This window comes from Chelmon rostratus, chromosome 13 (genome assembly GCF_017976325.1).
Source record: "Chelmon rostratus isolate fCheRos1 chromosome 13, fCheRos1.pri, whole genome shotgun sequence".
Lineage (NCBI taxonomy): Eukaryota > Metazoa > Chordata > Actinopteri > Chaetodontiformes > Chaetodontidae > Chelmon > Chelmon rostratus.
The window spans coordinates 201,280-226,818 of NC_055670.1; the positions used below are offsets into that span (position 1 = coordinate 201,280).

The 25,539-nt window shown below is 38.9% G+C and overlaps 1 protein-coding gene across 7 annotated transcripts in view; it reads right to left on the reverse strand.

Annotated features, from left to right (window-relative positions):
- lrch1 (leucine-rich repeats and calponin homology (CH) domain containing 1) overlaps positions 1-25,539 on the reverse strand; it is a 128,264-nt gene that overhangs the window by 16,040 nt on the left and 86,685 nt on the right. For 6 of the 7 annotated variants that reach the window (XM_041951505.1, XM_041951503.1, XM_041951506.1 and 3 more), the window contains 2 exons: positions 19,933-20,005; positions 16,157-16,276 (listed from right to left, as the gene is read on the reverse strand). In XM_041951505.1, the coding sequence (XP_041807439.1) occupies positions 16,157-16,276; positions 19,933-20,005 (193 nt within the window). The remainder of the gene's footprint in view (positions 1-16,156; positions 16,277-19,932; positions 20,006-25,539) is intronic. The other variant, XM_041951509.1, reaches the window with a different exon arrangement.

Here is a 25,539-nt window from a genome sequence, read left to right on the forward strand (position 1 = left end):
AAAAAAACCTGCAGTAAAATGTATTTAGGTCATCTGCCAGTTGATGGTTGGTGTGTAGGGGGAGTGGTCTTCTATAGATGGTAATGTCCTGCAGTTTCCTCCACAGTGACAAAGGGCTGTTAGCTGAAAAGCTGTCCTGCAGCTTTTTGGTGTAGCACCTCTTTCCTCTTTCAATCTCCTTTGTCAGTGTGTTTCTGGTTTTGTTCTACAGGACTCTGCCCCCACTTCTGTGAGCCTCCTCCTTAGCCTGATGAAGCTGCCTGGGTTAAGTCGCGAACCATGGTTTAGATAAAATTAGACTTTGTTAATCTCCAGTTGGGTAAATTTGGGTATTACAGGCAGCAGGTAATGGCTGTTGGCGCAACAGAAATAGAGAAAATACAAAATAAAAGTTGACTATATATATGTACATTTTATACAAAGAACTATATAAAAGAAAAAATGTGTTAAAAATATAAATTGCCAGTAAGAAGTAAAGGAAAAATTGCTGTGAAACATACTGCCAAAAAAAAAAAAAAGAATTACACAAATTGCACTTGGCTAGGAACTGCACATGGTGGGTACGGATAAATATCAGTATGATAGGTAGAGTTCAATGAGAGTGGAAAAAAGTGTCATCTAGATCTGTTGCATCAGCCTGACTGTGAGACTCAATTGACGTCCATTTACTCATGCAATGAACAACAAATTGTCACATCTAAATTTATATTCAAATACACTGGTGCAGATAACTGGTACACAGTTACGCATGTGTGACAAAAATCAGAAATGCACAACATCCACTTATTTTTAAACACACCGCTGAATACCAGCAACTAAATTGGATCTGGGTTATAAAATGGACAGTGTCGGGGATGGGATCACCTTTGGTGGACACTATATAAATTTGCATTGTGACGTTGTTACAATCCAGCAGATGGCAGTGATGCAACAGTTATGGATGTGAAGCACCATACAACTCAACAGAAGAAGACGGCAGCAACTGTTATTGCTCATCAATATACATTTCTCGTCTACAGGTGTTCCTTGTCAACACATATGCCCAATGAAGTAATCTACTTTGAAAGATGTCCAGAAAGAGCCTAAAGTGGCTACTTTAGCATTCCACTAGCTACAAAGAAGAGGGAGAACATGGATAATGCCCAATCAGTAGGCCAGTAACGTTTGCTGAATTTTGGGGGCTAGTCTTTGAATCAGAAGACACCACCAAAACCACCTTGCAACTTGACAGAGACTCCACTGTGAGAGAATGGTTGCGATTAAAGCAAGCAGGAAAATGCTTGATCTAATTTCAAGGTGAGTACTACAAATTTAAAAATCAAGTCCCCAATAGCATCCATTAACAATATTTGCTCTTATTATATTCAACCAATTCAACATCCATTGATTTTATAATTGTATCTTAATGTAAGAAGAGAAGACATTTGGAGCCTCTGCATATACAGCTCTGAAAATTTAAGGACAATGCATTATATTGCATGAATCTAAAAGATAGTTCTGACAGTTTAACTCTACTGACAGCTAAACCGCCATGCAAATGAGGACTTTGTTGCAACTAATCATTTAGGCTAGTTTAAGTTCAGCAGACAGGCCACTGTCTAGTCACAGAAGCGTTATGCTGCAATATTGCATCACACATTGTTATTTTAATAACTTAATTTAGCTGCCAAGGTGTCAGAACTTGAATTGCCTACGTAGTAAATTTGTGTGAAAGCACCTCTGACCTCCCTCTCTTCTATTTTTGGTCTGGCTTTCTAGTTGATTAAAATCTAGTTTGTTTTCTGGACAAAATTATCCTGCAGGATCCGCTGTCTTTGAACACAAAATAATTTTTCTTCATTTACTTCTCATACAGTGTTTCTGTTTTTGGCAACAAAGTTAATCTTTAAATTCACTAGAATGCAGGAAAACAGAATCTATAATTGACAATCTTTGGGGGGAAGATCTCCAGAAATCTCGGTTAGGCTTGGTCTTCAGATTTAGGCTATGATGTATACTGATCAACCTTTTTTCTCATTCATGACAAACAATGATTACTGACTTGGTTTTCCATCTATAAATGTTTTAAATTTGTAAATCTGGCTGCTGAACTAAACAAACAAACTTCCTTTGGGTGATGTCCAAGGTCCCTGCAGTGGGCAATGTCAAAGAAGACCAACTCATAAAATGGTACCAAAGCCATTAAATACCAAAAGTCACTACAAACTAAATTGAAAAGTCGGTAAACAGACCAGGGTGAGCTAGTTGAAAACTATTGATGGTTAACTTTCTGGATGAATAATAATAATAATAATAATAATATATATAACTTTCATTTGTATGGCCCTGTTGACACAAAAAATGCAGTTAAAAAATATGACCAAAAACATAACACAATAGAAAAAAATACAAAAAATAATTGAGTACACAAAAAAAGAATAAAAACTAAAATAAAATGGAAGCAACATTAACTCAATTGAGTTAAAACATAAACTCAATACCTTGCAGAATAAGTCGGTCTTCAGCTGATTTTTAAAAATGTCAACAGGGCTTGCGTATCTAATGTAAGACTGTTCCACAGACTTGTTAGAAAACATACAGAAAAAACTGAAAAATCAGAATAACAAAGGCTGCAGACCTACATACAGTTTACTGACCTTCTTTACATCCACATTTGTACTCAGATATTCAGTGACACAGAAAAAGCTTTTGTACCACAAAAGATGAAGAAAGATTACGTAAGTGCAACATTCACATGCACTCATGCAGTTAGACCTCAGTTTACTTTTAGCTCAGGCTACGTCACAGGAGCAGTCATGTGGAGAGTTCATCACTCACGTCTAACAGCCTGCAGAGCAACATGCCGAAAACTGGCTTCTTACTGACTATACATTAAAACCCCTGTGTGAACAAATTTTCTGTGAATAAAACACCTGTCAAATCCTGATGGCAAGTTTTGTTCACAGAAATTATTACATAAACCTTATAAAATTGGTGCATTCCACTCCTAAAATCTTTTTTTTTTTAAATAAAAACAACCAAAGAATTCTGTCAAAAGGGTGACATTACTTCACCTCGTGGTGGATGAGGTATGGGTATCCTTACAGTGTATAATCTGTAAAATGTATTTAAAGTATATAAAAAAATAAAAGGATTCAGTAGCATAAAATGGGGGCGGCCATGGCCTAGAGGTTGGAGAAGCGTCTTGCCTCACCGAAATTAGGTGTGGTGGAGTATCCTCTCCCCCTCCATTAGCTGGCTGATGTGCCCTTGAGCAAGGCAATTAACCCCCCCCAATATGCTGCCCGGGTGCTTGAATGCAGCCCACTGCTCCTGTGTGTTTCACTGCATGTTGCATGGTGCATGTGTGTGTTTCAGTGAATCAGTGATGGGTTAAAAGCTGAGAATAATTTCCCAGTTTGGGATTAGTAAAGTAGATAAAATAAAATAATATATATATACATAAGTACAAGTACCTCCATACTCAAGAAGAGAATTTATATAACTACACTGAATTATTTTCCACCAATGATCAAATCAAATCAAATCAAACTTTATTTATATAGCACTTTTCATCCACCTAAAATGCAACACAAAGTGCTTCACAAGATAAAAGAATACAACAACAGAAAGAATAAAAGCATAATATGACAGACAATATCCCACTTCCAGATATACACACATGCGCTCACACAAACACAAACAAAACACACACACACACACACAGTGCTGAGACATGGCAGGGCACTGACGAACCATGTGAGGAAACACCTATGGGAGCCATCCACAATGGGAAGCGCCACAGCCTGCGGCCACCGGGAGCGCCGCCACAGAGACCACCCAGACGCCGATGGACCGGGGCAGACTCCGCACTTAATGCAGAGCCACCCAAGTCCCTCAGGCCCAGGCGGCCTCCAAGCAACGGCCCCTGTGGGCAGACCGGGCATACACCCCAGTGTGGAGGCCCTCACATGAGGAAACACTGAAGCTAGAAATTAAAAGACTAAAGAAAAAATAAATAAATAGATAAATAACCAAATAAATTAAAGATAAAAGCAGGTATAATGCACAAAAATTAGAAGCTTTAAGAAAGTTAAAAATGTAGAGGAAAAATAAATAAATAACTAATAAATAGTAAGTAATAAATAAAAGTAATAAGATTTTAAGATGTAATACTGATAAAGTGCATAACTAAGAACAAGTCATAAGAAATATAAGAAGTAAAAATAGCATAATAGAAGAATTCAAAGTTTAAAAGAGATCAGTTAAAGGCCAAACCAAAAAGGTGAGTCTTGAGCCTCCTTTTAAAAACATCAACAGTCTCTGCAGTCCTGATGCTCTCCGACAGGCTATTCCATAGTCGAGGGCCGTAATGGCTGAATGCAGCCTCCCCGTGGGTTTTTGCATTAACTCTCGGACTAATTAAAAGTCCAGTGCCGGAGGACCTCAGGACCCACGAGGGTTGATATGATAAAAGCACGTCAGATAAATAAGTGGGCCCAAGACCATTAAGACATTTAAAAACTAATAAAACAACCTTAAAATCGATCCTGAAACACACGGGGAGCCAATGCAGCGATTTTAAAATCGGTGTAATGTGAGCCCGCCCTCTGGTCTTCGTCAGCACGCGTGCGGCTGAGTTCTGTATAGTTGCAGGTTAGAAATGGTCTTTTTGGGGAGGCCAGAGAGCAGGGCATTACAGTAGTCTAAACGACAGGAGATAAAGGCATGCATCAGCACCTCCATGTTAGCTTGAGAGAGAAATGGGCGGACTCTGGCTATATTCTTAAGATGATAAAAACCTATTTTTGTTACATTTTTTATATGTGGAATAAAATTCAGCTCAGAGTCAAAAATGACGCCCAGGTTCTTTACACATTGTGTTGGTTTAAAATCTTGTAGTTTTGGTAAAAGTTTCTCTCTCTTGCCTTCAGGACCAATGACTAAGACCTCTGTTTTGTCCTGGTTGAGCTGTAGGAAATTCTCTGCCATCCATGAATTTATATCTAAAATACAGTTAAAAAGAGCATCAATTGGCCCTGTGTCTTCAGGAGACACGGCAATGTACAGCTGTGTATCATCTGCATAACTGTGGAAGCTGATGCCGTGTCTCCTGATGAATGTCCCCAAGGGGAAGCATATATAGATTAAAAAGAATTGGACCTAAAATTGACCCTTGGGGCACCCCACAACTTGTTTTATGTGTTCTGGAGGAACATGTATCCAAACTCACCCGGAAATATCGATCTGTGAGATAGGAGCTGAACAAGCTAAAAACAGTACCAGAGAGGCCGACTAGGTATCTCAGTCTGTTTAATAAAATGTGGTGATCTACTGTATCAAAGGCAGCACTTAGATCCAGTAGTACCAAGACTGTGAGTTTATGTGAATCTGCGTTATACCTAATGTCATTTAAAATCTTTAAAAGGGCTGTCTCTGTACTGTGGTTCATCCTAAAACCAGATTGGTATTTCTCCAAAATATTGATACTATTTAAAAAATCATTTAATTGATTAAAAACCAGCTTTTCTAATATTTTACTTAAAAGAAGATCAATCATTCTGGCAAGACAACCTGATTTTTTTACAGTGTAATAATAATCAGTTTTCTGTTTGTACCAGTAGGACGTTTCTATATTTGGAGAACAGGTTCCTTGTAACTTCTGACAGCTTCCCCATTTTCCTTCCAAACCGTCCTTATAAAAAGGGTGCTGCAGATCATATAAGATGTGCTGCTTCTCAACCTTGTAAATTAGTCTCTCTTTGTCCATGTTGACTGCTGACTGGAGGAGAAATAGAAATGTCAAAGATGTCAGTGTTAATTTTGACCTATTCTGACCAATTATGAAAAGAATGGAGGTGGAGCAAGTGCACAAAACTTAACAAAAAAAGAACCAGGGTGAGTGATTTTTTTAAAAAAAAGTGACATGTCGATTAGCCTGCTCACTGATGCAAAGAGCAGGTTTGGACAAATTCACTGGGAAAAACAAACAATGGAAGGATTTAGGTCCATGGCTCCAGGACAAGAGCAGATGTTCTGATTTTTGCAGGACAGCTGAGGATCCAAGGACAGAGTACAGTAAAACCAGTGATGCGTAAAGTACAGCAATTACATACAGCGCAGGTTAGACGAACAGTGGAGTTAGTTGAGGACGAGGCCTTACAGTGTTTAGCGTATATGAGCATGACCACTAAAAATATGCTGAATTAACACAGGTGCCGGATTGCCTTTGGCCAAAACAAAAGTATGATGTTCAATTTATGAAAGACGCAACACCTCTGGTAATTCATTCAAAATCAGACTACAGGCCATGTTTGCGACAATATCTTTTAAAAGAAGAAGCCATTGATGGCATCAACCCAGTATTCAACTCCTTACTTAAAGTGGGCAGAATTGTTCAGTCTATCCAATATCAATCCATATTTTCTTTTAAGAAAATCAGAGCTGAGGACCAACCAACAGAATGGCAATCTGTACAAGATTTAAGATGCAAATGCTGCAGCTCACCCTTGGGTGCCCAAAGTTGCCAACCCACACATCATTCTGTCCCTCATCCCACCTCCTGCAACGCATTTCTCCATTGTTGATTTGGCAATGCATTTTTCTCTGTACCTGTCCACCCAGAAAGCCAGTACTGGTTCGCGTTCAATTTTCAGAGATGGAGTTACACTTTGACTAATTCCTGTGTTAATTCAGTTGGCTATTATGAACTCATGCTTATGGTCCCACATGCAGTGGCTCACAACCTACACATCACTGTCACTGTCAAACGTTGCTCCACCCTAAATCCAGCTTCTCTACTCCCTACACAGGAAGATGGTGATAATTTAGAAAATTCTCATGACTGTGTGAGGGTTCTAGAGACTGAGTGTTTGCCAAGGGTTGATCTGTCGGACACACCTCCTAAATGCTGACCTGGAGCTGTTCACGGCTGGTTCTGCATCTAGAGACCAAACAGGAATTGATCAAACAGGTATTGCTGTTGTCATTCAGCACATGATTGTAATATAAGGCAAACTGCCATCTAATTTTTCAGCACAAGCTGCAGAGTTAGTGGCACTCATTGAAGCATGTAAACATGCTGAAGTCAGAACAGTAAACATCTACACAGACTCTCGTTATGCCTGTGGGGTAGTTCACAACTTTGGTGCCCACTGGCATCGAAGCCCATGGGCTTCCTCACATCCTCTGGTAAACTTGCGGCAAAGCAGCATCACCTGGTCTCCGCTCTTTTGGATGCTATAACGTTGCCAGCAATAGTTTCAGTCATGAAATGTGATGCTCACATTAACATCTCATCCTATCTCAGTAGGTAATGCTTGTGCAGATGCAGCCGCAAAGGCTGCTGCTGCAACTGGTGAGGTGTTTCACATCCTTTTGTCTTCTCCACAGCCTGATATTAACCCATGTACTAATCTCTGCACCATCCAACAACTTGCTAGAACTGAAGAAAAGGCGTTATGGTCCAAATCTGGGGAGTTTTCAAATAAATTCTGGCTCGGGTCTGGTTCAAATTCTGATTTGTGGCAATATGTACAGGTACACCAGAGGGTGTATGTGTTACATGTGCAGTTTACAACACTGCTGAAGCTCCTAAAGTTCCATAGCATGGTCATCCTCCCACAAAAGGCCCTTTTGGAGATTGGATGATGGATTTCATAGAACTTTTCACTTCCAAACAGGATGCAGGCGATGTGGCCAAGGTTCTCCTCAGAGAAATCATCATCATCATCATCCCACGGTGGGGAATTCCCACAAAGGTGCCTTTCCCACCTGTCTGATTGTCTGCCCCACCCTGATTGAATCTCTACTTGCAGTTTATATTGTCTTGACCACTGTATGCAATCAGCTCTGTTTCAGTCCCATGAAGACCAGCCCTCTGTTAAACCCAATTGGCCTGATTTATCTGCGGCTCTCTCAGATTATAATGATTTAGGTGAAGTGTTAAGCAAAGACTTAGCTGTGTCTTTTGTGTTTAGCCTGCATGGCATTCCTGCTGACATTGTCTCAGACTGGGGTCCGCAATTCACCCCAAGCTTGGAGGGAGTTCTCTCGGTGGATGGGAGCTTTGGTCAGTCTCGTCTGGTTTTAACCCCAAACCAATGGACAAACGGAAAGAGCTAATCAGGATTTGAAATCGGCATTAATCTGTGTAATGGCCTCTAACCTTGCCTTTTGGGCTACGCACCTTCCTGCAACAAGTATGCTCATAACACTCTCTAGCTCTGACAGGCATTTCTACCTTAGAGACCTCATTAGGATACCAAACCCTTGTACAGCACCCAAAAGGGGGGCTCACAGAGCCATCACTCCAGCAACATCTTAGTCGGTGCTGCTGGTTCTGGAGGGAGTCTCACGTCCCCCTATTAAGGAGATCTGCGGAGAACAGATGGCTCACTGAAGATTATCTTCCAAAAATATTCCTGTCAAAACTGGGTCCAGAAAATTAGCCGGTTTTTAGGACATCTTGCAACTGAGTGCATCCCTCTGCTGTGAGACTTAAATTACCCTCATCCAAGAGAATCCACCCTGTTTTCCATGTGCCCTAGCTCAATATTCATCGAATGAGTGGTAACAGACTGTTTTGTTGCCTGCCTCAGGTTTTGTTCCCTGCCCTGGAATGTGCTCAGTGTGAATTCATCGGTTGTGAGTAAAAAGTTTGGACTCCAGTCCTGCCTGCCTGTTCTCACCTTACGTTACTGTTGCACATTTCAGTATTCTTTATAGAATTAAAGACATTTTGGGTCCTAGATTGAAAAAACATGAGATGCATGTTAGGTTTCTGAGTGGTAACAGTTACTGTTTCTTTCTTTAGTGGCTATTGTACATTTATTGTACATATTTGCACCTTTATTGTTCTTGTTCTTCCTATTGTTCTTATTTGCACCTCCATTTGCTTTTTGCACCCCCCTTGTGTGTTCTGAAGAGTGAATTTCTCCATTGTGAGATTATTGGTTTTATCTAATCTAATCTAATGGGCAGTTGTCTGTGATTATTTGTGCGTGTGTTGTGGTAACAGTTGATTGAGAGTCAGTGCTTGAATTCAACCCTTCACTGTTCACCTGATAAATGTAAAACAGTACTCTGGCATTTTAAGTGAACAGCCCTCTTGTGAGCCTGTTTCCATGGTCTGGTTTTTGGTCTCAGGATCGTGCCCTGTTATTAATCCTTAATTGTATTGATATACTTATCAGTATCAATAACTATCCTTAATGTTTTCTAATATATCTGTCCAGTTATGCAAGATTCTACCTTTGCATGTGGAAGAGACTGAATGGCTAATTTGGTAGATCTCTATATTAACAAGTTTGTGCCAACTTCAGTTACCTTAAAGAATTTAATTAGCCCCACTGAAGTTTATTCAGGTACTTCCAAATTTTCCATTTCATTTGTGGTTACAGTTCAACTTTCTCTAATTTGTATAGCATACCAATACAAACATAGCTATACTATTTTAGTGTTGCTGTGGGACCATTGTTGAATTTATCACTCATTGTTATTAATACTCCTGACCACCATAGGGCAGCAATGATAGCATTCCTGCTTGTAAGCAATCTTGTATGTATAGTAGGATTTGGTAGAACACCCAAAACAATGCTGGATGATTGACATGCTTGCCAAGCTTTGCTACAGTAGACAAATCTATTTGATGAACCTAAGTTTCTCAGTTTAAATTGGAAACGTTACAATCGTTGCAATGAAAAGCAAGCTCACATTGCCTGAACTGTGTTGTACCATAGTATGGTCGGGTGACATTTGATCATAAACCAGAAAATCTGGTGAATAGGCTGTGCTTGTCTGCTATCTCTGTAGTTATCCACTATTTTCAGGTAAGACACAGGTAATGAGCCCATGTAAATGTAATAGTAGAACAGAGTAGGTTACAAAAGCATTATTTTTTTAAAAATTCAAATTTTTTTAATGTATTTTCATGATTACAACAGACAAATGAACAACAAACACAACAGACAAAATGGAGGTCAAACTAGTATAAAAAATAATAAAAAATTAACTAAATATAAAAATAAGACAGGCAGGTAAGTAAGTAGATAAGGCAGGTAAATTAACACATTTGTCTTTCAAAATCATTCCATTTTTCTTTTATCACATCATTTTCACAGTTTAATCTCCCCAACATCTTTTCGCATGCCACAGTCCCCATCATCTGTGTATTCCACATACTCAGTGTGGAGCCTGGGGCTTCCTCCAACAACTTAGACTAATCCGTGCACATGTTATTAGGCCAGTTTTTAATATTCTAAAACTGTATTTATTCAACTGGGGTACCATAGTTCTGTCTCCAAGGAGACAGGTCTTGGTGACCTGGGAAGTTCACAATTTAATGGTTTGCTCATATACTCTATAACTTTTTCCCACAGGGAGAGGAACATTCCTATAATGCATGGATAAATGTGCCACTTTCTGCTCCACACTTCCAACATAGATCATTATTAATTAAGCCCATTCTGTTAAGTCTTGATGGTGTAAAACAATACCTATGAATTATTTTATATTGAATAAATTTGCATCTGGCTTCTCTTATGTATTCTTCAGTGTTGGAAAGAATCCCCTCCCATGTTTTTTCATCCAGTGTACAAGACAGATCTTTCTCCCATATCATCCTGAGATTACTACAACTATTATTATTTGTCCAAGAACACATCTCATACCATCGTGAAGCTTTATGATGCATTTTGGGTAATTGTAAGTAGCATTCACTCGTACTTCTATCCTGAACAACAGGAACCACCTCTTTAATACAGTGTCTAATTTGTAAATACTTCTATAAGTGGCTGCTCGCCTCTAAATTACATTTTCTTTGAGTCTAATATATGAAAGAAAATTGGCGTTTTCAAATAAATCATCTATTATTCTGATGTCTTTTCTTAACCACTGAGCCCAATAGATAGGTTGTCTTCCTATCTTAATTTTCGGGTTGTGACATATGGATGCATATTTTTGAGTATACTGAGAGATTTTACATCTCTTATGTACCTCTTGCCAAACCATTTTTGAATGCTCCAGAATATGGTTAACCTTATTCTTCTCATTTTTAATTGTTTGTGCTAGAGCCTCCATAGGTTTGAAAGGGGAGGTGAGTTCCCACTCAATCAGGACCCAGTCCAGGTCGGCATCAGCTTCATCCCAATGTCTTGTAAGCTTTGACATCTCAAAGGCAACATTATAGTATTTTATGTTCGGCAATGATAGACCCCCTCTTTTCTTGGACTCACATAATTTATCCAAACAAATTTGTGTTTTTTTTCCATCCCAAAGAAATTGTTTTATCATTTTGTCATGTCTAAATAATAGTTGTTTTGGGATGCATATGGGCATCATTCCAGTTAGGTAATTTATTTGTGGTGCCACGATCATTTTTATTGCATTTACTTTACCCCACAACGTCAGGTGTAATTTACTCCAATTATCCAAATTAACTTTAATTTTGTTAAATACTTTTTCCATATTATTTGTCATAATTTCCTTTATATTTTGATCTAATTCTATACCTAAATATTTTTAATCCCTTTTGGTAACCACTTGAAATTAAAGGCTGAAAGTTGGCTATGTGAACACGTTTGAGACACTGGCATGGTTTCTGATTTGTGCCAATTAATGCATTAACCAGACACTTTAGAATTTGCTTCAATAATTTCTAACAAAACTGACAAAGAACTGGCTGGGTCCCGACTCAGTACCAAAATATCGTCATAAAGAAATAATTTATGCTCCCTACCACCTCCGATGACACACTTAATTCTTGACTTCGCTCTAATTGACATGGCCAAAGGCTCCAAAAAAACTGGGAACAATAGTGGACTTAGACCCCTGTCTAGTTGACCTGGTTATACTGAAAAATTGAGATATTATCCCATTAGTAAACACTGCAGCTTTAGGGCTGGAATATAAGACTTTTATCCACCTGCAGAAACTATCACCAAAACCAAATTTTGAAAGAGTTGTGAATAAAAAAGCCCATTCCACCCTATCGAATACTTTTTGAGCATCAAGTGATATGGCTGAAACAGAGTGAGAGTTCATTCTGTTCATCCAAATTAAATACAACAGTCTCCTCATGTTATCGGATGAAGATCTATGTTTTATAAACCCAACTTGTTCTTTGTGAATAATTTTAGGTAAAACCTGTTCTAATCTTAGTGCTAATGTCTTGGAGAGTATTTTACAATCAACATTCATTAGGCTTATAGGCCTATAATTGGCTGGGTCTGTTGAATATCTTTCTTTGGTATCAATGATATAATAGCCTGGTTTAGACTTTCTGGGAGTGAGCCATATTGAAACGCTTCATGGAAAACGGACAAAGAATATCAACATACTTCTTATAATTCTACACCGGTAAACCATCTATACCAGGTGATTTCCTGGTTTTCATACCCTTAATTGCAGATCTAACTTCAGCTTCTGTTATGGGAGCATCCAATCTATCCTTTCCTCTGAAGACAGTTGTGGTAGCTCAACTTTCTGGAAGAAAGAGTTCAAATCTTCATCACTAGCCAAACATGTAGTCGTATACAAATCTTCATAAAAGTTTTTGAAAACTTCATTAATTTTTTTAGCTGAAGTGAACAGTTTATCATCTTTTCTAATTGCTGTTATAATGCTATTTGAATCTAGCCGTTTTAATTGTCTTGCCAATAATCGTCCAGTCTTTTCCCCGCTTTCGTAAAAATTAGTTTTAAGTCTGAATAGTGAATACTCTGCCTTTTTATTGTATAATTCATGTGATTCAAATTTTAGTTTACAGATTTTTAAAGTATTCTTCATCATATTGTTCAGCAAGTTGCTTCTCTAATTTACCTATTTCTTTTTCCAGTTGTTGTACTTTTTCTTTATTGTTCTTTTTCTTCCATGAACTACAAGCTATGCATTTTCCTCTGATAAATGCCTCGAGTGCATCCCAAACAGTAGATAGATAGGTAGATAGATAGATAGATAGATACTTTATTTATCTCCAAGGAGAAATTTGCAGTAGCTAGTCCTTCTGTTGTTACTCTATTAATATCCAAAAACACCCTAATATCCTCACCAAGTTTTGTAGCAAACTGTTCATCCTGCAATAAACTTGTATTGTAGTCTCCACCTCCCGCGCTTACCATTAGTAGAGTGTAAATTTAGATGTAATTCAACCAAAGCATGGTCTGTTATTGCTAAAACACCTATCTTGCAGTCTATCACCATGTCAACAAGTGAGCTTGCAACCAAAAAAAATCTATTTGTGAGTAAGATTTATGTGAATGAGAACAAAATGTGTATTCAGGTTTTTTTCGGATTTACAAGTCTCCAAATATCTGTCAGACCTAGTTCTTCCTCTAAATTTTCTAAAGCTGCTCCGTCTTTGGGGCATGCCCCTGTTCTGACATGACTGCGATCCAAATGATCATCTAATGTCTGATTGAAGTCTCCCCCTTAAATAATCTGACCATCTGAATCGTCCAGTATTTTATTGACCTTGTGAAATAATGATGTGTTTTCTCTGTTTGGCGCGTATAAGTTGCAAAGTACGACTTTGACTCCATTATTAAGTGCTTCCACAACTAAGATCCGTCCATGAGAGTCCTTATATTGATTTACTATAGCAAAACTCAGTTTTTTGATGAGGATAACAACCCCACAGCTCTTACTCGACTCCGAGTTATGAAAGACATGACCAACCCAATCACGTTTCATTTTTAAAGCTTCATCTGGTCCCTGAAATGTGTTTCCTGAATATATGCAATGTCTGTGCCTTTAGATTTGAGGCAAGTGAGTATTTTTTTTGCGTTTAATTGGTGTGCTACAACCATTAATATTCCATGCCACTATATTTATATATCCACTACTCATTACTTCCAAGGAATAAACATTAGTCTTACTTTACCCTCTTCCATAACACTGTCCCTCACTACCTCCACACGTATTGATGCCTCACTCCTGAAAAAAGTAAATGAAAATGCCTCCATAACCAGTGTCCCAGAACAGGGACATGTAAAATACTAAATAACAGTAACTCAAAAAACACTTCCTTTAAAATGGACATGACAGTGTAGTAAGCCTTGGGCTCAATATGATTCCGGTCCGTGTAAGTCATATAGACGGTACCATCTCCTCTCACCGTCCGGTAACAGCAGTGCCCCAGAGTCTCCGTCTTCGCCGTGCCTTCAAAATAAAGTTCCACTCTCCCTCATATTCACGTCATACAGTCAGTCGTTCTCCATGCTTTGAATGTTTTCCCGAACATAGATCTCAGCTTTCTTTGGGTCAGTGAAGCTCAGTCTCTTCCCCTTCCATGTAAACCTCAGAATTGCCGGGTGTGCCTGCGTGTGCTTCACCTGATGATCCCACAGAGCTTTCATTATTGGGGAGAACCGTCTTCGCAGGTCGGAGCGCTCCTTGGTCATATCTTCGTAGATTGAGAGAGTGCAGTCCTCCCACTGTATCCCTCTGTCTTTTTTTGCGGCTGCCAGAACTTTCTGCCGAGCCGTGTAGCGTAGGAATTTCACCAGTATCACCTGAGGTGGCTGGTTGTCACCTGGCCTGGGTCCCCCACTTCTGTGGCTCCTCTCGATCTCATACTCTTCCCCCTGTAGCCCCAGTCCTTCGTTCAGTATTTTCTTTATGTAATCATTCATTGCATTTCCCGTTTCTTTCCCTTCTTTCAGTCCAATCAATTTGATGTTCTTACGTCTCCCTCGGTTTTCGTGGTCATCAACACGACTTTCGACCTCTTACTGTCCGACTTAATCGTCGACACATCACTCGCCACTTTATTCAGGGTCGAGCTCATCTTTGAGATTTCTGCGAGGATATCCCCCATGTTGTTCCTTTGGCTAACTTCACTGCAGGTGGGGCTAACAGGGTTAGCTTGTACGGTAGCAGAGGTCAAGCGCATTTGTACACTTCGTTTCCCTGGTTCATTGTGTGGTTTAGACCTTCGTAGCTTCGTGTAACTTTGACTGTACAGGAGTATCCACTATGTACGACCTTAATTAAACTTCCACAGAGAGTGTATATAGGTTAATTGTTATTGGTTGTCGGCGGAGAACGGGAGCTTATCTAAGATGAAGTAATTTGTTGCATGACTAGTTACCACCAAAGGTAGTGGAATTGTGAAATTACAGTAATGTGTAATTTTGTACCATTGACCAAAAAAAGCTGTTATTGCTTTAGCGAACAATGTGTAACTGTATATGTAAACAATAATACTATGAGTTACAGCAGACTCGCACAGCCTATGCTGAGTTACAGTGGGCTTCATGCTAACATTTTAGCATACACTATAATTATCCAATCAGACCTGCATGTATAACAGCAAAAATTCAGCGCAAATTCACTTAATTTTAATGGAATCGCAGCAGTCTGTGGAATTGTTCACAGGGGCAAAATTAAGCCGCACAGATTGTTTGAGTGGAGCAAATTTAGTTTTAGACCTTTCGTGACCCTACGTTTTCCACAGGCTTGATGCTTGCATATTTTGCTGAGTTTCAATATCTGTGTGTGACCACACTGCTATACTAATTAACACACACACAAACAGCTGTAGATTAAAACAGGGTGTAGTGAAGTACTCCTCTTTGATGCTGACACTCACGCGCACATGCACACACACACACACACATACACAAAGAGCAGTAATCTTAAAAACCATCACATGTGGTCTAAGGCAGGGAAGAGTTGTGTTAATTTTGTCAGTGTAATCATTCTAAAGACATGTAAGCGACCAGATACTTTGAAGTCTCTATATGAATATTATACAGGAGTTAAAATGATATAGTCACTGAAATCATACAATTGACAAATAAATATAGCAAACACATGGCATTAAACATTTTGATAAAGATCCCTTTAATGTATTTATGTTGAGTAATTGTAACATAAAATATGTCAGTGCTCACTGCTGGCAAAACTATATAAATGAGACACTGTTTCTAAACCACCTCAAACATACAGAATCTTTGAGATTTCTGTCCTGCAATTTCTTGTTACTGAGTTGCTGACATTACACTAATACTAATACGATAAAACTAGAATCTTTGGATAATATCAGCCATGTCTATATTATCCTTCACTTTGAAGATAAAACAAGACTGAAAGACAGACTGTCAGCACACACCTCAGTCTAGGTGTGTGTGTACTCTGCAGCATCTGGGGCTGGTTATTTTAAAGGGGTGGGACCTACCGCGGTTGTGCATGCCTCCGTCATCATGGCTAATAGATGTATCTCTGTTGAGCGAGGCCTGTGAGAGGAGGGAGGGCTCAAGACAGAAAGAAGGGGGCGAGCAGGGCAGTGAGGGTGGGGCTAAAACCAGAAGGTGGGAGAGGTCAGAGAAGTGGGTGTGGTGTGTAGTGCAGGAAGGTGGGGCACCATAGTGAATCAAATACAACGTTCATTCCACGGAAAAAAAACAGCCCGAAAACACCAATATCACCAGGAGAAAGTTCCGGAAAAATTGGTTGGAATGGAATTAGAAACAGGAAAATCAATGGTCAAGACAAGTATTGATACAAGAGAAACACATGCAGGCAGGTCAGATTAGATGAGTTTATGATTTTAACATCAAATGTCATGCAGCAGATCAGAGAGAAATTAAAGAGGTAGCAGAAAAAACAGAAAAAAATCATGACAGGAAAATGTGAAAAGTGGGGATACCAGTACATGACAACACACAAACAAAATAAATATTAGTGACATTTCACATTACACATCCCCTCGCCATGCTATTAGAATCATGTTAGCTTCATTAGCAGTTAGCAACATTTATACACTGGTATCAGCAAACAAAGACTGGATGCGACTAAAGTTCAATTCAACAAATGGCAGACAAGCAGTGACCATGGAGGGTGCTCAATTTGTGCTGATTCAGATTAATGTTGGCACTTTGTGTCTAATCGAGAGCAGATATTCTGCACCAATTCTGGGTTATCTTGTGTTCAACTAGCTCAGGTCCAGGATGAATAAATTCAAATCACTGTCCTGGATTGTCACATGGAAACCCAGACCTTTCAGGAGCTCATTCATAAAATTTCTTCTAGGAAGACTGTACTACTAAAGTACTTAAAATTATTCCCACCTTTACCAGCATCAACATTAAAGTGATGAACATATTGCATCAGTAATAAAAATCTAACAATATATATTATTCTGAAATGGGCCATTCTACATAGTCATTACTTTTACTTTTGGTACTTGAAGCATATTTTGATGCTGATCTTTGTATGTTTACTTAAGTCAAGTCTAACAGTATTTCTACTCTGTGGTTACTACTTTTACTTAAGTTTAAGAACTGAATATTTCTTCCACCATTGTATTAAATTATACACTTAAGCGTACTTAAAACATATTTCAATATTGCAAAGTATGTTTCCAATACATTTTAATAAATATACTACAGTAAAACATATATATTTTAGGAAAAAATTTTAAAAAGTTCAAAATTAAAAGTGCACTTACATAATTGCTGTCAAATACTTTTGCTGTATATTGTCAGTAAATGTGCTACAGCACTTATTATAATAGCGCACTTGCAATAAATTTATACAGATTATATTATATATATTAATTTTGTGCAGTCATGACACACTTTTTACTCGCTAATCTGTATTTATCTATTTGCCATTCAGTGTATGACATAGCGATACACAAATGTCATATCTCGTCGTGTCTGCTGATGTGTCTGTTCACAGTGTCAGTTCTTGTCAAGCACTTCCTGTCTAATTGTGAAACCCTAACTCTCCTCTCGTTTCAGACCCTCGACTTTCTGGTGTTCTTCCCGCCTGTCTGATTGTCTGCCCCGCCCTGATTGTCTCCACCTGGTCATTGTTACCTTGTGTATATATAGTCCGCGTCTCCCTTTGTCCTGTGCCAGATTGATCTTGTGCCTTGTTGTGATCCTGTCTTGCTACCCTGAGCTATTAGTCCCTGTCATTTTGCCTTTTGTTATTTTTGCCTTTTTGCATTTCTGTCTCTCTCAGCCTAAGCACCTTTAGTTTGTATTTTTGATATCCTAATAAATCCAGCCTTGGTGCTCGCTTTAAGTTTGGAGTGTTTTTGCGTTTTGCGAGCCCAGCGGGCCTCTCAACAAAAGCATTCTGCAATTTCGTAGCTTGGGATAAATAAAGTATATCTATCTATATGTACATAAAAGGCCTACCTCATACATAAACTTGTTTTTCACTTCTGTCATAACTGTCACAGCCCAGCCCTAATCTGTCCTGCAATCTAACATGCAGGGTTGGCCCTGCATATTCCAGTCCACCCTTCCCCTGTGGCCCTGCCCTCTGGTGACAATGGTCTGAACCTACACCACACCACCTGCGACCAATCACCTACCATGGCACAGCTACAGCTGCTTCCACTCTGCTCATCAGCCACGGCTTTAAAACTAAGCCAAGGACTATGACCGTCGCAAGATTGTTGTTTGCCACTCTAAAGTGAACTCTGGTCCTGTTGCTCGTGCTCTAGTCTTGCTTGCCTGTTTTGCCTTGTTGTGACCCTTTTGCCACGTGAGTTTTGTCTTTGCTATTTGAAGCCTTTGGAGCTGTTTTTGAGTTCTTTGCCACGTGAGCCTTTTTCTGTTTTTTGATCAAGTTTGGGACATTTCTGCCTCTTTTCTTTGCTTGTGTTTTGGCCTTTTTTGGAACGTACTGCCATGTGAACCATGCCTATGTTTTGGTTTTTGTGAAGATTTACTTGATCATCTATTGCCTGCCGGTACTCTGAACTCAGCCTGCCTTTGACCCTGATTCTCTGCCTCATCCCTGTCAACGCCTTTGCCTGAATAAATTATACTTTGATTGACCTTTTTGTCTTTGGTCTGCTCCTGGGTCCTTAGCCTTGTTCAGCCACTGCACTCTGACAATAACAAGACAATGCTAGTAAGTGTCACGTTTTTAAAACTTGTTTTGTTATCATCTTAAGATCAAACATCCAGATTACTGTATCATGCTGTCAATCAGGAAAAATAGAAGTGACCAATCTTTTCCAAGGATCATACAATAAAAGTTGCTAAATATTTCAAGGACAAAAGGCATTAATGTGCAGTAAATGCATAATATAGCTAAGGACATATATGTACAGTACATCCTGTTCATCCTTAGTTTTAAAGTACATTTTAAGTGTATTGAAATGCTCAGGAAGTATGTAAAAATACACTAGTAGCCTATTTTTTAGGATTATTAAGTCGCATTTAAAGTGTACTGTAAATGCTCAAACAATATATCAATATACTATTGTTTATATCCTTGTATTCCATTAGTAATACATTTCATGGAAAAAATACACTAGTGTCCCAATGTAGTATTGTAATCTATTAATATTAGATTTTATGTGTACTCAAAGTACATGCATATACAATATACATGCATATATACATATACAGACATACATATACATACACATGTCTTTCAGTTGTACTTTAAATTGAAGCATAGCATATAGATAACAATAGTTATTGTATTCGCAGTGTCTTAAGTATACTTAAAATAGTCCCATTTTAGCAAAGTTTACTTAATACAACTTAAGCTGGACTTTTGTGCAACTTAAATATTATTGTAAGTGTAACAAGTACAAAATTAGTTGTTCCAATATAGCACACTTTAAAAACACTATTTAATAGTCTGTATGCAAGTACACTTAAGTATGCTCAGTATACTAATATTTAGTATATTTTGGTGTACACTCTGCTGCTTAAATAAAAATGTAAAAAAGTATAGCAAGGTACTGACATGATTGGTGGTTCCAATCTAACTGAAGCTACCAACATTGTATGTACTCCTAATACTGTACAGTCTTTGGAAAAATAACAGACTGTGTATTTTTATGAGCAGCCAACATATGAAGTACATTGCATCAGAATTATGTGAAGAGTAAACACTTCCTTTACTCTGTTGAGAATGAGCAGTGAATCAACCTGTTGATCCAGTAGCCCAGGTAACTGATCCACCAATTTCACTCACCTGAACGTGGCTTCAGTCCAAACACAGGGCTTGAGAAAGATGAAGGTCTGGTGGCTGTAGATTTGTCACCTTGCTGTAGCAACAGAAATGTAAATACCATGTTTAAGCAGTCAGGTTTCTGTAAGAAATAATGAAAGTATAATTCATCAAACACATGGCATACACAACGCTGGTGATCCTCTGTAATGTGCTTCATGTTGGAATGGTTTTAAAGAAAGACACACAGACTTACAAATGAGAGAAGAGAAATAAAGTATACAGAAAAACATATGCTCCTATGATGAAGCTGTAAATTTTAACAGGAGTTTAGCGACCTAAAGTTAATCTCCAGATTGGCTCATCAACAGCATTGCTCCACTCTCTCCCTGAATCTTCCACCAACATATAACCAGCAGAGGCAAAACAGTCTAGATCGATTCAGTGTAAACAGTCTTTAAGAGACTCTAGCCCCTTCAATTTAATTGAATTTAAGTGATACATATTTTTACAAAGGATGTGTGATCAAAGTCAATTAAAAAATGACCCTGCAGAGAAATTCTCTAATGAGTTCCCCCTTCCCTGGGAACACATTTTCCATGTGTTCCATATTTTGTATCTGTATCAGGAAAGACCCATTTTAAGCAGGTGTAAATTGAGGCAGAATGTACTGCTTTAAGAATGATATGGGACTGAGAGAGCAACACCTGGAGGTGGTCTGGGTCACCACTGATCCCAGTGAAGGGTCTGCATTATTAAGCAAGTTTAACTTGGGACACCTGGCTTCACTCAGATGAATGTTGGTGCTGGATGGCTGGTTATCAACTGGCTAAAATAACCCTGGGATTACTAATCCAGTTATGAGTGCATTCATGCGAAAGACGCAGAGTTCATCATCAAAACCAAAAGATAAGTACTTCATATGATAAAATGGTGATCTCTGCAGTGAATTTTTTTTGGGCAGTCAAACAGTGATATTCAGTGAGGTGTAATAGTTTAATATAATAAACTATCCACATAATAACTGGATAGAACAAGAAGCTGTGAAAACTGTAGAACCACAATCTCACTAACTAAAAAATGTGTTTCAGCCATTATTGAGTCACCTGTTTCTTGTGCATCTGATGGAACACACACTTCTGTTTTAATCAGTCCAGCTGTCTGCACAGTCTGCATATCCAACCTGGCACAGTGTGAGTGGCAGCTTGCTACAGCAGCTCCGACAGCTTTTCTTTGTTTCAGTGTTTTGTGTTTTTCTCATGATTTTTCTGTCACTAGTCTCGGTCGATTGTAAGTACTTACGGATGTGCAACAGGTGAGACTAGTGATTTACTTTTTACCCTTTTCTGTACTTTTTACATCGGGAGATCCATTCAGCCACGCCTCTATTGTTTACACTCAGTTAGTGATGTGCAACACAAGCATACTCCCAGTGGAAAGACTGCAGAAGTAAAGAGAAGCAGAAGGGGATGCAGAGCTGGAGCAAAGTGCCGGGACAAAAGAAAACGGTATAAACCATCCATACTGTCTCTTATTTTGGGGAATGTGAGATCTCTCCCTAATAAAATGTAAGAGCTAACGGCACTGACCAGACTGCAGCGGGAGTACCGGGGGTGTAGTATCATGTGCTTCAAGGAAACATGGCTGAATGAACTCATGCTGGAACACGCATATTGCTTTGAACAGATTTCATATGCTGAAAGCGGACAGGAGAGCTATAAAAAGTGGTGAGAGGAAGGGGTGGGGGCATAGTGATGTTTGTGAACTGGTTTAACCCAGGGCACACCAGTCTAAAAGACCAAAGGCCCTCCTCCTCATCTCTGGAGATTTCAATTTATTTTTTATTTATGTATTTTTTATGTATTTTTTTTTTACTTTACTAATCCCAAACTGGGAAATTATTCTCTGCTTTTAACCCATCACTGATTCACTAAAACACACACATGCACCATGCAGTGAGACACACAGGAGCAGTGGGCTGCATTCAAGCACCCAGGGAACATATTGGGGGGTTAAGTGCCTTACTCAAGGGCAGTTTTTCTGCCAGTCCGGTGAGGGAATCGAACCTGCGACGGCTGCCCCTTCAATCATGCTTCCCTGTCTTCAATTCTCCTCAACTTCACCTAGTATGTTAAATGCTACACCAGAGACAATAAAACACTGGACTCTCTGCATACAAACATTAAGGACGCTTACAGCTCTTCACCCCCTCTCACCACTGGGCCGATCTGATCACAACCTGGTTTATCTGCTCCCTGCCTATATACCCTTGGCAAATAAACATCTGCCAACCATTAGGCATGTGTGGAAAGCGCAATTGTCTACCTGCTCCATCGCTCTCTTTCCCACCTGGAGAGCACTGAAAGCACTATGAGGGTCATGTTTTTCCACTTCTCCAGGGATTCAACACAATCCAGCCATCGCTGCTGAGAGGGAAGCTGAAAGGATCTGGAGTAGGCTGCCAACTGACTGCATGGACCACCGACAGACTGCAGTATGTCAGACTGTGTGTCTGATGTGGTAGTTTGCAGCATGGGGCTCCTCAGGTACTGTGCTCTCTCCTTTCCTCTTCACCCTCTACATATCGGACTTCAGACACAACACAGACAGCTACCACCTCCAGACGTTCTCAGATAATACAGCCATCGTTGGATGTGTATCACAGGGGAACAAATTGGAATACAGGGAAATCATCACTAACTTTGTCAACCGGTGTGGACTGAACCACCTGCACATCAATGCCGGCAAGACAAAGGAGATGGTGATAGACTGCCGCAGGAAAGCACCACTGACTGCACTGGTAAACATCCAGGGTTTGGACATTGAGATCGTGGGGGATACCTGGGTGTATCACATACACAAAATACCTTGTGCAATATTACATTTTCATTCTCTTTAAGTACTCGACCTATATATATATATTTATGTGTTGCTACATATATATTTATTCCTGTGCAATATAGTAAACACTGGACTTAATTTATCCGTAGCCACCACGTGCAATTTCAGTCCATGTGCAATTTCTGTTAAAATTGTGAAATTCTGGCTAACCCTTAATCTTGCTTCGTGGTACAGGCGCCAGTTGCAAATGCGATATCCACAGTTTGGCCACATGAGAAACATCTGCTGAACAAGTTAAAAGATGACCAAACTTTGCTTCTTCCTGCTCATTCAAGCTGTGAAGTTAAGTTCTTTCTCTGCTAAAGAAAATAAGTAGGGCCTATATAGGCAGTGTCACTTCCCCTGACCTAGGCTCGCCGCTTACTGAAAGACACTTCAACAGAGCATCACAGTTTCTTTAACTTCAAGGCCAGCCAATCACCCAAAATAAAGAGAGGTCAACAATAACTCCAAAGGACCGTCTTTTCTTACTGATGTCATTGTGGTTTTGTTTCTTTAAATATCAATCTTTTGGATTGAAAGTCAGCAAGTTCAGATCCTCGACCAAGTTTTTGTTGCTACTTTTTTTCTTGGAGTCACACACAACTGATACACAGTTTGTCTGTGTGTTCATTCTTTTACTTAAGAACATTGTTAGACCAATCTGGAGAGACACTCTTCAAACAAATCAGTCTTGTTCTTCTGGATACCTACATACTCTTCTTTCTATAAAACACTGAAGACTGGAGTTTGAGGGCAGTGAACTGAAATGTTTACTGGCAAGGTTGGTTTATAGGCTAATTCGCTTTCCTTCCAAACCTTCCGAGAGAAAAACAATATCTATCTCTGTACCTTAAGTAAGGAGCTGGAGTCAGGACATGGTTAGCCTTGCTTAGTATAAAGACTGGTTAAAGTTTAAACATCACATACACAAACCTTTAAAGGTCACCAATTAACACATCGTATTTACTGACATTAACTTAACAATTCATACAAATGAAATCCTATTGGCAGACAATGCTGGTTGTTTAAACAAATGACACAGGGACCCAAACTGATTGACAGTACATATGAACCACTTCTGCAGATGAACTCTTCACACACTGACATGCAAGACAGGAAACTGTCAATTCACTAATCACCAGTTTATCAAAGTCAATATAACTCAAACAAGTTAGCTGTTTCTCAAGAATGCTGAGTGACTGGTGAAACATTTCCACATTATGTATGGCAAATAAAAACAACACTTTTGCACGCTGTTCACATGTGTTGCCTGCTGCTCTCTGAAATATGACATGTGAAGGCTCAGTGTTGTTTGTTAGCTCCCAGCAGACACACAAGAACATCAATTTACTGAGAAACATGACTGAGGACAGCTGGGGCATTCACTCTGAGGAGCGGGACAGAGCCTATATACAATGGTTTGGTGCTAGGTTTACCTTGATTGACATATGCCATTCATACTCCCGACATGCAAGCTGGGCCTCAAACCTGGCCTTCTCTAGAATCATCTGTCTCTTCTTCTGGAACTCATAGCCACCTTCCTCCATGTGTTGCTACAGAATGCATTAAACGTTTAAGCTTGAAAAATAATTGCTATTACTTTCATACTTATGGATAAAGACACAAAATAGTTACTAGTTTGTTGTTATAGCTACTTGATCTCTATCACAGAAAAATACTTAACCATGAAAACATATTTACGCTCAGCTACTAGATTTACAGCCTCAGTGGGCAAGATCTAAAAACATTTAACTGTATATGCATCAAATGGCACTGCAACAGAAAGCAATGACCGCAGATACTTGCACATTGAATATATTTGGATTTGTTGATCAAGAAAATCAGTTTGAGAATTTTAGCAGAGACCTTTGGCTAAATCTTGATGGGCATTTGTCATCGTAGGACAGTTTCTAGACTAAATAATCAAATGACTGATTGAAGGATGATTATTTAATATTGAGTAATTCTTTAATGTGGCTAGTGTTCGAGCATAGATATGTCCTTTTACATTTAGGCTACAGCCTGTACAAACACAACAAACTGTACATTAACCTCCTTACTTTTGCTTTTATGTAATTGTGGATCTAGAAACTGGACTTTACAGCAATTATTGGTTCTGATTCCAAAATGAAGGTAATGCACCGAGATGCCTTTCGTCTCTTTTCGTTTCGTTCCTGGCTGATAAAGCTACTTTAAAGCTAATGCTTGATAAAGCTTACGCACCCGATGAAGCTTGATCCATCAGAAAATGCATTTATGCATGCAGCTAAAACAGACAGAAGATATTTCTGTCCATTCCAATTGTTTTGAAATTTACTTGCAATTGTGTGTCTGTCAAAATAGGCACAAATCTGCCAGAGATGGCAGATATAGCAAACACTAATTAGTTAAAACGAATTGCCATGATTTTAGGTCAAGGTTTTTTTTATTATTATTATTTCATGCCATTAGGTACAGTTTAAAATGAATCCTTTATTTCTTTACAACAGAAACTTCAGGAATATCAGATATTAGTATATTAGTTACATTTCTCAATAAGACAAGAAATACGTTTTGTTTGTTGAAATGCTGGAAATAATAAAATTTTGCATTTTTCTTTTCATCTAATTAATGATCGATTAATTGAAGTGATAATCGACAGATTAATCTGTTACCAAAATAATCGTGAGTTATACCCCATACTGATGACAGTTTGTTTTCTGCTGTGTCTTGAATGAGAGTCAGGTAAGTTTTTAAGTTTGTTACACT